Below are 12,667 nucleotides of genomic sequence, written 5' to 3' on the forward strand. Positions count from 1 at the left end.
CCAATGGGTTATATGTAGTAAGGAAATGTAATATTTTTTTTTGCCCTTGCTTCCCACATCACAGGTGCTTTACATTAAAAAAATTTAAAAATCATTTTGTCCTTTCCTCCACATTTGTATAAGATGACTCTCTGAATATAATTTCATATAAATGTTCGTTTGCTTCCCTTTTGTTAAATAATCTACAGGCAAGAGAACATGTATTGTTTGGAGAAGAATGGAGAAGGGAAGACAAACAGCTCAACAGCCCAGTGGACAAGGAATAGCAGTTCTCCCTTACATGATCTCTTTTCTAGAGTAAAGCACACAAATCCCTAAATTCTGATCTTGTTCTAACAAGGGGGTGTGGTGGTCAAGGACAAAGCCCCAGGATGGGCCACTTTGGCATGAAGATTATTTTGAGTCAAAAGCAATCAAAACCCAGCAGGTGTAGGAAAAGCTCTTTACCTCCCCCTCCACTGCCTAAATTTACATTGGAAAAGGACAGTTGGTACCAGGACAAGAGCTATTAACAGAGATGCCTCTTTACCTAAGAAATTCATTTGCATTCCAGGGCAACATTTGTTTTCCAAACATCTCCTCACCTTCCTGCTAATGGCCGTCCTCCCCTTTGTTATCTCCAGACCCTACCCCTCTCCTTAGCTCAGGATGTCATATAGGCTTCATGTGGCCTGTCTTTGGCATTTCCATGTTTGTGTGGGTTCCTTGTACATACACTATTAAATTTGATTTTCTCCTGTTAATCTGTCTCATGTCAGTTTGACTTCGTCCAGCTAGAAGGCCTGTGAAGGGCAGAGAAAATTTCTTCCACCCCAACAGAGAGAAGAGAGATGATTTCCAAAGGTTAACTCACTTCCACCAACGTGCACCAAAATGCACACATTTCATTTGCAGAAATAAGAAAGTAAAATTATATACGTACAATCCTTTTAGCTACATCCACTAAAAAGTGGAAAATAAAGAGCCTTGGTTTGTGGGTTTTACCCTCAAAAAGTGTTTCTTTGTGATGTAAAACCAAGCCTTCCTTGGTACTACTGAAGATGCAGCAATCACAGACTTGCAGAGCTAAATAGGTTTCCAGCAGATGGGCATACCAAGAGGTCTGGAGAAGTGCAGCTGATGCCAGGCTGGTTAGAGGTAGAGCCATTTTCATCCCCGTGACTCAAGGATTGCGGGGATCTCTCATATTCTCATGCCTCAGTCCAGAGTGTACTTCTCTCCATCTGAGGGGAAACTGGAAACAAACCTCAATCTCTCTCCCCACCACATGGAGCTATTGGAAGGGGCCCTCGGTGCTCTCCATTGTTATAAAGGAGAGAGCAGGCCCAAACTGGAGTCATCTGTGCTAAGCCCCAATCAGCAAAGACTGAATATCTACCTAGTGGCAGTTTCAACTCCCTAGGAATGTAAACTTTAACCAATCAACTTGGAATTACCTGGTCAGCACTAGTGAGATAATCCCTCCTGAGAGACCCTTCTGATCCCCTTAGAAAGGGGACCTTGCCTGAAACAATGCATTCTGTGCTAATTAAACTCCTCCTTCCACCCCCGTTTCTGCATTCAAAAATCTTTCCTTTTCCACAGCTTGGCGGAGCTCCTTTCTGTTGCTAGATGAGATGCTGCCCAATTCATGAAAGGTTGAATAAAGCCAATTTGATCTTTAAATTCACTCAGTTGATTTTTTGCTGTTTAATACCATAGTCCTTAGGAATGAGAACAGAGGAGGCGGTGCCAATGTGGGAAGACCCCTCCCCAACCTCCTCACCCATCACTGCTGCCAACAGTGTCAGCCTTGGCTAAGGGACAAGCTGTTCCTGGAAGTACAGAAACAGAACTCTCAGTAAAAGGCAGAAAGGAAGTCAAATGTCACAAAAGCTCTGTCTATACAGATACGAATCACTCCCTAAAAGACCATGGTTAAGTTTAAAAAAAAAAAAAAAGGCAAGGAGTGGAAGAGCTGTACATTATTAGAAAAACAAACAAAAAGATTTTGTGCACATGTGTGCAGAGCCTGTCTCTGACAGCATGCCACTCATGATCAGCAGGGAGGGGATCCAGGCAGCTGCAAAGGCGGGAAATGGGGGGACCCCTCATTATAGCCTCTTTTCAGTGATTTTGATACTAAGCATATAAGCTACCTAGTCAGAAAACTAATTTTTTTTTACTGTACTTAGACAAAATAAAAAGAACAAAATTAATTAGTTAAAAATACTTTTTCAGATTTAAATAAATAAAATTAAATAAAAACAAAGACAGAGTAAAATACAATGCCAGGGGGAAAAAAAAGAAAAAGTTTTAACTCGGTGACATTCACAGTTAAACCACTTCATGGAATTTCACAAAATGACTTCTGAATTTAGCAACTTCCTCTAGGCCTTAGCAACCTTCTGCTGAATACCTCTGCTATTTCAGATGATGGAGGCGGCACAGGGGGCTCTGGCAGGGGGCGGGGGGGGGGGGGGGGGGGACAAACCACGGTCTTTTTCATTTTCATTCCTTGTTTGAAGTAAGAAGTTAGAACCACCTGAACAAAAACTATTCAAAGGTACCCCTGCTCTTTTGCAAATGAGACCAGAACCTGAGCTCGGAGCTGTTGTTTGGTAAATACACCTGAGAATGGAATATTTGTAATAGGAACGCTGGGAAATCTCCAGCACTATGAGAGCAGAAATCTGAGTTCAACACTTAAAATTGCTTTAATGCTGCTGTGGACTTTCCAAACCCTCCTTTGAATCAGATTGATATTACTAAGGCATAAAAGATTAACCTCTCACAACTGTAGAAAGTTGTAGGCAGAGCCCCACGATTACAAGGGGGTCAGTACCTGATTCACCAAGGGCACAGCTTCTGGATAACCAAAAAAACACATTACAAATGGGTTAATGAGTTCATCGTGTTGGTAGGTGCTCACACTTTGTAAGCCCAAAGGGATGGTGGTCTTTCAGTAAAGCACATTTTTCACCAGTATAAACTACATGAAGTTTCTTTTCCTACTGATGACACTGATCCTTGGTGAAACTGCTAGAAATTGCCATTAATAAGACTGCAGCAAGTTTCCCCTTTATCTTGTTTACTGAAAGGGTTGACTTACTTAAAATAGAAAGCTTCTGGAAAGCACACCACCAAGTACTGTTATTAAATTACACATTCTGAATTCCTTTTACAAGTCGCTGCTACAAAACATATTTCCAGATTGTATCTCCTGAGACAGAATCTTTTTCAGAAATCTTTCAGAGGCCATGCTGTAAGACTCTTAGATGTTCTGGGTTTTTGGCATCTTTTATACATGGGACTTGACCACAGGCTGCTAAAGGAGACTTCCCCGGGTCGTTCACGCAAATCTGAGAAAACTGGCCCTAAACTGACATTAATATCTGCATTTATAACTCCAAGCAATGCATACCTCAACCCCATTTGATAAAAATGGGAACAGAGAATTTTATATTTAAACAAGCCAAGCCTGACCTCCAGCTATCAGCAACTGGGCCTTCTGTTAAATTTTCCATCAGAAATCAGGCCTATCGGGGCGCCAGCGTGGCTCAGTCGGTTAAGCATCTGCCTTCAGCTCAGGTCATGATCCCAGGGTCCTGGGATGGAGCCCGGCATCGGGCTCCCTGCTCCATGGGGAGAGTCTGCTTCTCCCTCTACCCTTCCCCCCTCCTCGTGATCTCGCTCTCTCTCTAATAAATAAAATCTTAAAAAAAAAAAAAAAATTAGGCCTATCAACTGAATTGCAGGTTCCAAATAACCAGATACAGACATAAGCAGTTGGTAAAACGAACTGGCTCCCAAGTTTAACTTAATTTACTCCTTCATTCCAATGCAAGAATGTAAATAAAATTCCACTTCAACAGCCATTTATTACAAGGTGTACTAAGCACACCAAGATGACAAAGATTCATCCTCAGTCACTGCCCATAAAGAATGTGCATCTTCTCTCCAGTCAAGTCTCACTCAGTACATTTGCTCAAACAGCTGCTTCTTCCTGGAATATTCTGCCCATCCCACCTGACCCCAGCCCAGCACATTCCCCTTCTCTTCCTAAAGCGGCAGCTCCCAGGAATCCCCACTACCCCATCCCCGGATAGACCCGGGGCATAGACCCTCACTAATCTCTGTATCCCCACTCTAACCCAGTATTTGGCATACGATGCTGAATAAGTAGCTATTGAAAGAAGCCTCCCAGAGTCAGGCAGAGCAGAAAGACCAGTAAATATCGAAGGCCTAAGGTAAGACCCACAATGTGGTATGCAGAGTGCTGTGGAGAGACAGAAAAAAAAGAAGGGACCCATTTGGCCCTGGAGCGGAGGGAGACAGCAGGGCCAGGGTGACAGAGAGCAGGAGGAGGTGAGCTAAGAAATGAGAACCGGGAAGGACTAGGCTCAGAGAGAAGGAAGGGCATGGGCAGGAAGCTGGCAGGGGCGAAAGGCATACTGCATTTGAGGTGCAGGAAATAAAGAGCCCGCTGGGGTGACAGCACGGTGCACAGCAAAGTAAGTGGTGGGTGGCCTGCAGTGCAGTGCCTAGGAGACCGGGACGTACAGCAGCCGACTGGAGGCCTGATAGCACAAGCACTCAGTATACAGAGCTTTTGGTGTCATTAAGCCAGAAAGGTAAACTGAGGCCAGGTTGTGAAGAACCACCTCTTGTTCCCACAGCAGGAGGGCTAAAGCTCCAGGACCCACTAGGCCTCTGCTTAAAATGTCAGGAAGTATATGGTCATGCCTACACTCTCTCCGTCCTCCCTTCAATTATTGTCAAATTGAGCCGCCAGATTGCAACACTGGTCAGCACTTTCCAGTGGGGCCACCCAACTCCTGGACTCCCCCCGAGTCCCCTAGAATGGAGACTGCTCATTCTCTTACAGGGCGAGACCGACGGACAGTCCCCAACTCCACCAGCCCTGTCCTCTCAATACTATGGAATCTGGGAGTTTATTCCTCAGAGTCTTGCCCTCCACACAGCTTACTGCTTGATATTCTCAGACCATCTCCGCAAGCTGCCCTCCACCTCCGGAGAGCAACCTCTGCTGAACCACCAAGGAACTTTCCACCACATTTGTGTGCAGTCCCAGGAAAGACGGCAGTATTCAGGGTCGGTCACGGGCTTATCAGGACTCCGGGATCCCAGGGGGGCCACCCCTACCTGCCCAGGAGTCTGCCATTCATCCCAACCCTCGTGTCCAGCCACCAAGCTCCCCTTGTCAACTTGCAGCCACTTGCCGCTCCTGACTTCCTCCTCCTCCATGACTCATCATCCCACTGCGGACCTCCCTCCCTCTGCTGACCTCCACTGCTCTACCCAAAAACCCTCAGTGCCCTCCCAGCTCTCTTCCTTCCCTCTCTTCCTCTACACCTGCTCCTCAGCATCCCTCCAAGTTCTGGCTTGTTTCCCTTCTCATTCCCGTCACTTCCAAGACTTGGCAGCATCTTTCAACATCTGTCCTTCTTAACTTTCCAGCAACCTTCTCTGCAAATGCCCAACGGTTTTGCTTTTGCTCCTAGAAGGAGCTGCCGAAAGAGAAAAATCACATTTTGGCACAAACTTGTGCCTCTAAAAATGGGTGATTTTCAGGGGGTTGGTTACGCTCAGCAGCGCATTAAATTGACCCGGGGCGGCTCTTTCTCCACTCCCCCATAAAGACGACCCTGCGCCCTCACTCATTCTCAGACCCCCGCCCCCCTCCATCCCTGTAGCCTTCAGCCATGAGTCCTGCACCACTTCACAAAATGTCACAAAATGAAAATCTTTCCACGACTTAAGCCCTTTGGGGCCTTCCCTTTGATGGTAGCAGTGGCCCTAAACTTCAGTTGGCCTGAGAATCACCCGGGGAGCCCCTCCACCCTGACATTTGCATTCTCCAGTTTGGGCCAGATCCCAGAAGGACACATGGCAGCGGATTCTCATGACAGTCCATGCACCAAACTCTAAGTTAGACAATGAGTCTCTAGCAAGGGTCTGCAAAAGCCAATCCTCGGGCCAAACCCAGCCCACTGCCTGTTTTTGTGTGGCCTGCCTGCTTAAAAAAAAAAAAAAAAAGTTTTTTTTATTTTTTAAGGGTTTGAAAACAATCAAAAGAAAAAATTTTCTGACGCATTAAAAATTCTCTGAAACTCTGATGTGATGAGCACGGGGTGTTATATGCAATTGATGGATCACTAAATTCTACTCCTGAAACTAATAATACACTATATGTCAACTAATTTGAATTTAAATACAAATTTTTTTAAAAGACATAAATGGATGCCTAGGGGGCTCAGTCGGTGAAGCCAGCTCAGGTCATGGTCCCAGGGTCCTGAGATGGAGCCCCACGTCAGGCTCCCTGCTCAGCGGGGAATCTGCTTCTCCCTCTACCTGCCGCTCCCCCAGTTTGTGCTCTCTCTCTCTCTTTCTCTGTCAAATGGATGGGTAAAATCTTAAAAAAAAAAAAGACATAATTTTCTAGAGCCAAAAAAAAAATTACATGGAACTGAAATTTCACAAGTGTCCATTAATGAAGTTTCATGAGACTACAGCTGTGGTCAATACTTACTTATTACCCATGGCCGCTTTCATGCAGCGGCAGAGTTGAGGAGTTGTGACAGGCTGCAGGACCTGTGAAGCCGAAAATATCTACTGTCTGGCCCTTTACAGAAAAGGTTTGCAGACCCCTGGTCTGTAGCATAAAGTGCAAACACCTCACCAGAGCCCTTTGGCTTCCTCGTGACGTGACCCCGGGTCTCTTCCCCAACCCAGATCCCACAGTCTGCACACAGCAGCCCACTACCCACTTCAGTGGGCTCTCAGTTCCTAGAACAAAGCACAATTTCACTCGTCCACACCTCTGTACGTGCTGTTCTTTCTGCCCCCCGTGCCTGATAAAGTCTCCTTCATCCCGCAAGACCCAATTTGTGCCCTTCCTCACCTGCGAGATGCTCTCCGACAACCACATCTCAGCCACCCCCCACAAAGCAGAGTAGATCTTTCCCTCCGTTCTGCCTCCACTATGCTCAATTAATTTGTATCCCAGTTAGCTGTGTGCAGCAGTGGTTCTCAGACTTTGCGGGGGGCTCACTAAACTACCCAGGGCTGTGTCTGCCCACAGAGCAGCAGATAGGGGGGCTCGGCAGAGAATGTACACTTCTAACTAGTGTCCAGGCTGATGCTGGTCCAGGAACAGCATGCAGCATTTAACACCAGTTGACAAATCTGTCCCTGCCTCACCCAACAAGATTTTTGAGGATGGGCCCCATTTTATTCCTGTTTGAATTATCACAGCCCAACACACCCCAAGGAATTCTTGGGGAACACAGGAGAAACTCAGTATGTGTTTGCAGTCTGACCAAATTATTTTTCTCCTACTAGCCAATCATTTCCAGTATCAGGCAATGAAAGGGATATAAGGGGAGAGCAGACCTGACTTTGCAGGAACTCGTGAGGTCAAAAAAGAAAACTAGAGCAGCTTTCTGCAGGGCTGATGTTCTATGGCCTGCCACAGACCCACACCCATCCTGAGCTGGGATGAAATGGATAGCCTCAATGTGCAGAGCAGACTGATCAAGGCAGAAGCCCAAGGGAAGAGCCTGCAGGCAGCATCAGTGGCTGGGGTGGGTTAGGCAAAGGACCCTTTCCCCACAAAAGCCGATCTGCTGTCCTCTTTAAAAACAACCTTCCATATGCTGAAGTTTGATAATGCATATCATTATCATTGGCACGTTACTAGTGATACATATTTATTGAGTACCTACTATTTCCTTGGAACACAAGGAGGGTAAAATCGCTACCTTGAGGAGACGTTAAATTAGTTGGAAATTCAGCATATAAACACAGCAAGCTAACTCACAATAGGAGGTAATGCTTACTAAGTGTCAAATGTAAAGCATGTCAAAGGTAAACAGTAAATTCTACAGGAATCCAACACATCCCGTGGCTTTCCCGTGGCTTTCTTTTCTCGGTTCCACCAGGGCGCCATCTGCAAACCTCCGTTAGCCCCTGCACAAGCTGGGGAATATACAGCACATGCGACTTACATGGGTCCTCTGTCTCCTCCTCTGGTACAGAAGCTCTTCCGGGACAGGGACCTGGATTGTTTTCATCCTTGTATTTCTACCACCTGGCCAGGAACCTGGCACTAAGAGCATTAGATAAATATTTAATTGACTGAATAATGAGTGTGGAATGTAGGCTGAGCTTTGAACCAAGGGCAAGATTTAGGTAAGAAGAGACGTGAAGGTTGGGCTTTCCAAGAATGGGCAAGGGAACCAACCAGTGAATAAAAGCTCCAGGCAAGGAAAGAAACCTTGTGGTCAGAGGCCCCAGTGGAATAATGGAAACTCACTACTGGTCTCACCATTAGTCAAGAATGCCAGGTCTTTAGAGAGGATCTTCGTTCACCCAGCCTTTTAAACTGTAACACAAGCTTACGTTAATTGTCCTAAACCTTTGCTGCTTTTTTTTTTTTAAGATTTTATGTATTTATTTGAGAGAGAAGGAGAGATAGAGCATGAGCAGGGTTAACAGTAGCAGGGGGCTCCTTGCTCAGCAGGGAGAGGGAGAAGCAGACTCCCTGCTGAGCAAGGAGTCGGATGCAGGGGCTCCATCCCAGGACCTTGGGATCATGACCAGAGCAGAAGGAAGACGCTTAACTGACTGAGCCACCCAGGCGTCCCTAAACCTTTGCTGCTTTAATCTCAAAATCATTTCCTGAGTTCTTATGTCCTGAGCTATTTTTCCCTTACCCCTTTTTCTGATTAGCTTGGGGAGGGGGGGAATGAAACCCAAACAAGGAATCCTAATTCAACAATGAATTGATACTTCATGCAAAAACACAAAAGTCTGGGGTACCGGTGGGTAAAAACAGCCTTGGCACCGAGCTCCCCGCCCTGCCCCATTTCAATTGGAAATTCCTTAAAGCCAGCAAACCATTTCTTCCTGAGCTTTCACTAGCATATGACCACACACCATGCAAATTAATAACGTCAACAATATCCGTCCATCACGGTGGCCACATCAGTCTTGCAAACTTTGAAAGCTATGGTTAGTTGAAAGGCAGACTGTGACACACTCCACAACCAAGTCGAGAGGGCATGAGCAGATAGAGGACTTAAAAAAATAAGGCAAAACACTTATCCTTTGCTCCCTGATTCACTCTAAATGGGAAAGAAAAAGTTCTTACCTAATTTATCCTGCGTAAGTGAAGCTTTCTATCTGAATAATCCTACCAGTTGCCGGGGCATCATACTTGCTAGACAGAGACTGGTGTTTTAGAAATGCAGCTTTCAACGAACTCATCTGTGAGGCACCTGTGGAGCTTCCTTGGCCATCCTTCATTTCCTACCCTCTGCATCTTCATGAATTCTGTGCTCTACTTGTTTCTAATTAAAGATGATTTTACATGTAACATCTTTAGAAGGATGTCAGACTAGTGAAGTCCTTGGAAATGAAAACCATAGACTTTTCCTCACGATCCCACACACAAGCTTCCCCCAGGAGTTCACAGCACAAACGAAAGGAGCAAATGAAAAATGAGGAAAGAGTTCTTCACTCATGTAGTAGAATGCTACGTTATCATTTTGCAAATAATGAGCTACTCCACACGGAGACACCCAGAGGCCAAAGACATTTCTCAGAAGCGCCTTCAATTCAGAAATTATGAATATAAGCATGAAATGTTAAGATGGGGGGGGGGGGAAGATTCAATGTCTCCCAGTGACATATGAAGAGCTACTTGAGTAACCAGAAGTACGTGTTTTATCATTTTTAGCATATTGCAGGCCAATAACAAGTCACTCTCTAATGGGACAGAAGCAAACATTTATTAAGGACTGTGCTATTGTCCTTGGATTGTCCTCCAGATCTGGCTCTACCTTTCTCTTCCAAGTTCTGTCCCAGGGGTGGAGCCCCTGTAGACCACATCAGCCGGGCACCCCAGGCCAGCCACCCATGGGCGGGGTCTGACCACTGGGGGTAACGGACAAGAGACGGAAGGGCTGTAGGGTGGAGAGGAGAAGGGCTGAGGTTCTCTTTCTGCTTCCCACCTGCATCCCAGCAGGGACTGGATTCAGCCCTCACTGGGCGATGGCAACAGGACACCCTCACCTCTCCCCTTCCGCATCCAAGTTTTGGTAGCTGACCATCCCCTGAATGCTGCCCACATGCCTCTAAGTAGCTCATTAAAATTTCTTCATTGCAACCCACTGAGTTAAATTCTGTTGTCCGCTGGGACCCTGTCTGAATGAAGGACCTTTCAGATGTAGTGCATTTCAGATCTACATAAAATTTCTCAACTCCAAAATGTAGATCTGATTTCACCCATGAGGACACTGGGGCTCTTTAAGGCTGAATACCAGCCTGCGGGTCACAAAAGAAGTTTGCTGGCAGAGCAGGTCCAGTCTGACCTCGAAGACCTTAAAAAGGCTTTGAAAGTGTGAGGGAGAAAAACACATCAAGCTTCCAAATTCCCAAGCCACAATTTAGCCTCAAACCACATTATTTATGGTTTGGGATTTTCCCCCGGCCTTAAATGAGCTAGCTGGGGCATTGCCCTATACGCGCTTCTCCCATCAAAAGTCACTCAGAACGTGAGCCTGCTGGAGGGTGCTGGGGCCATCGGAAGATCCAAGAGATCACAAGGGCTCCTTCCTTGCCCATCACCCACATTTCTCCTTCAGTTTATCCCAGAAATCCCTTTCTCCCAGCCTTCCACATCCTTAAGGCTCTTTTATTCTTTTTTCACAAATTAAAAACAAGGTTCCTTCGACAGAAATCTAGGAGACTGGGTATGGGGTGGATGCAGTTAAAAAGCACTTAAGCTAGCATACTAGCACCTCCCAGTTGTAACTTGTCGGGGGTCCCCTAACTATCCCTTTCCAAACAAAAAGCCTCTCTGGATTCCTCTCTCTAGCAATGCCAAATAACTTAAAACAGAAAATGCAATTAAAATAAATTCTGATGGGGGTGGGGCTGGGGCTGAAGGGGTAAGTACAAAACACATTCCTCTTAAGGAAATTCGGCTGGGAGCTGAGGTAGTTTCAGAGCAAAAGAATTTGCTAGTATCTCTGCCTTTACCCAGGTCCCTGGATCTCTTCCATCCTCACTAGAAATTGAAGAGTAATTTACAGAAGCACCAGTTAGCATCTGATACCTCTCCCAATTTGTTAACTTTCTGGATTTTGCAACTGATGAGCAGGCAACTGGCCCGGTTGAGGTGGAGTTCTGCATCAGATCCTTGGAGGGAGCCAGGTAGAAGGGGTGGCTCAGTAAACAGTATCTGAATAAGGCAAACAGCCAGCTCTCACACTTCCTCCTTGCAGAAGGAATGTGAGTGGAGAGGGCAGAGGGTATACTCCCGTTTGGGGGGGTGGGGCGGGGGGAAGAAGAAGAGGAAAGAAAAGAAAAAAAATCACTAGTAAAAAGCAAAGGAAGAAACCTGGAGCAAACCTCAGTATGAAACCAAATGAGAATGCAATGGGCCCCCCCTCCGGCACTCCCCATTCCATTTAAATCAACATGTATTTATTGACTCACTATGAAATACATAGCAGATCTAGTTTGCAGCACCTAAAGAGACAGGAAAATGAGTAAGACAGCCTCAACCCTCCAGCAGATTTCTTACCAAGAATTACTGTTCTTTACTGTCATTTTCTATTTTAATAGTAGCAGACAGTTCCTGGACAGTCCAACTAACTTCCACGGTGCCTCTCTTCTCCCACTAACCGAACTCACTCAGGAGCCTGGGACCTCAAGGATAAGCCCACTGAATAAAGTAAAGCCCCTCAGAAAACCACAGGGTCCTGGTGTAACTCCTCCCTTTCCGATGGACAGAGCACCTGGTACAAAACATTGCCACCCTCTGATGTGACAAGTTTCACCACCAAAGTCGAAAACCCAAGTCTCTGTTCCAAAGCTATAGGCTGGAGCCTACAGACTAATCAACCTTATCTTTTAAGTAGGGAGATCTTTCCAATTTTTTTAGTATATGTGCTGCCGAAGCGAGCACAATATTAAGTAGAGATATCTAGATTAAAAATAATAAAGACTCGACGACACTGGTGCGAGAAAAAAAAAAACCACTTGATTCACTTAACACAATACTTTAGAACTTGGTTACAGGAAACGAGGCAACCCAAAACCTCAAAAAGAAAAAAAAAAGTTCATTTGAACCTGTCTCGCAGGGTATACCAATTTTTTTTTCCCCACACTTACAAAACAAAAACATCAAGTTAGAAAAAACGCCCACCTGTCGAGTGCGTGTAGCTATAAAATCTGCTGGGGAGGTTGGGGGGGGGGGTTGTGGCCAAGATGTGCCTCCCGGCCCGCACGCCCGCAGTGGCTCGGGACGAGGGTCCCTGCGCCCCTCGCCCCAGGCGCGGCCAAGCCGCCCGCGGTTACCTGGTCCAGAGGGATGCCCAGGAGCTCGCTGAGCGGGTGCAGGCAGGTGGAGCCCGTGGTGCGGTAGGAGAGGCTGGACGGCGGCTCTGCTGCCATCCTGCATCTTCGGGAGGCGGCTGTCCCGGCCCCAGCCCGTGCCACCCCGCTCGCCGGCCTCCAGCCCGAGTGCTCGCGGGCGGCTGCCCCAGGCACGCGCGGCCGCCTCCCTCGCGGGCACCGAGCTACCAGGCCGGGGGGCCGCGACGCCCGCAAGCTCCCGGGGTGCAAACTTGGCGTTGGCTCAGCGGCCCCGCGCGCG

The 12,667-nt window shown here is 46.7% G+C and overlaps 1 protein-coding gene across 1 annotated transcript in view; it reads right to left on the bottom strand.

Annotated features, from left to right (window-relative positions):
* The window catches only part of MBOAT1 (membrane bound O-acyltransferase domain containing 1), a 104,739-nt gene extending 92,274 nt beyond the window's left edge, over positions 1 to 12,465 (bottom strand). The window contains exon 1 of the mRNA XM_044917462.1: positions 12,370 to 12,465. Coding sequence (XP_044773397.1) covers positions 12,370 to 12,465 — 96 coding nt within the window. The remainder of the gene's footprint in view (positions 1 to 12,369) is intronic.
* Between the last annotated feature and the right edge of the window lie 202 nt (positions 12,466 to 12,667).

This window comes from Neomonachus schauinslandi, chromosome 8 (assembly GCF_002201575.2).
Source record: "Neomonachus schauinslandi chromosome 8, ASM220157v2, whole genome shotgun sequence".
NCBI lineage: Eukaryota > Metazoa > Chordata > Mammalia > Carnivora > Phocidae > Neomonachus > Neomonachus schauinslandi.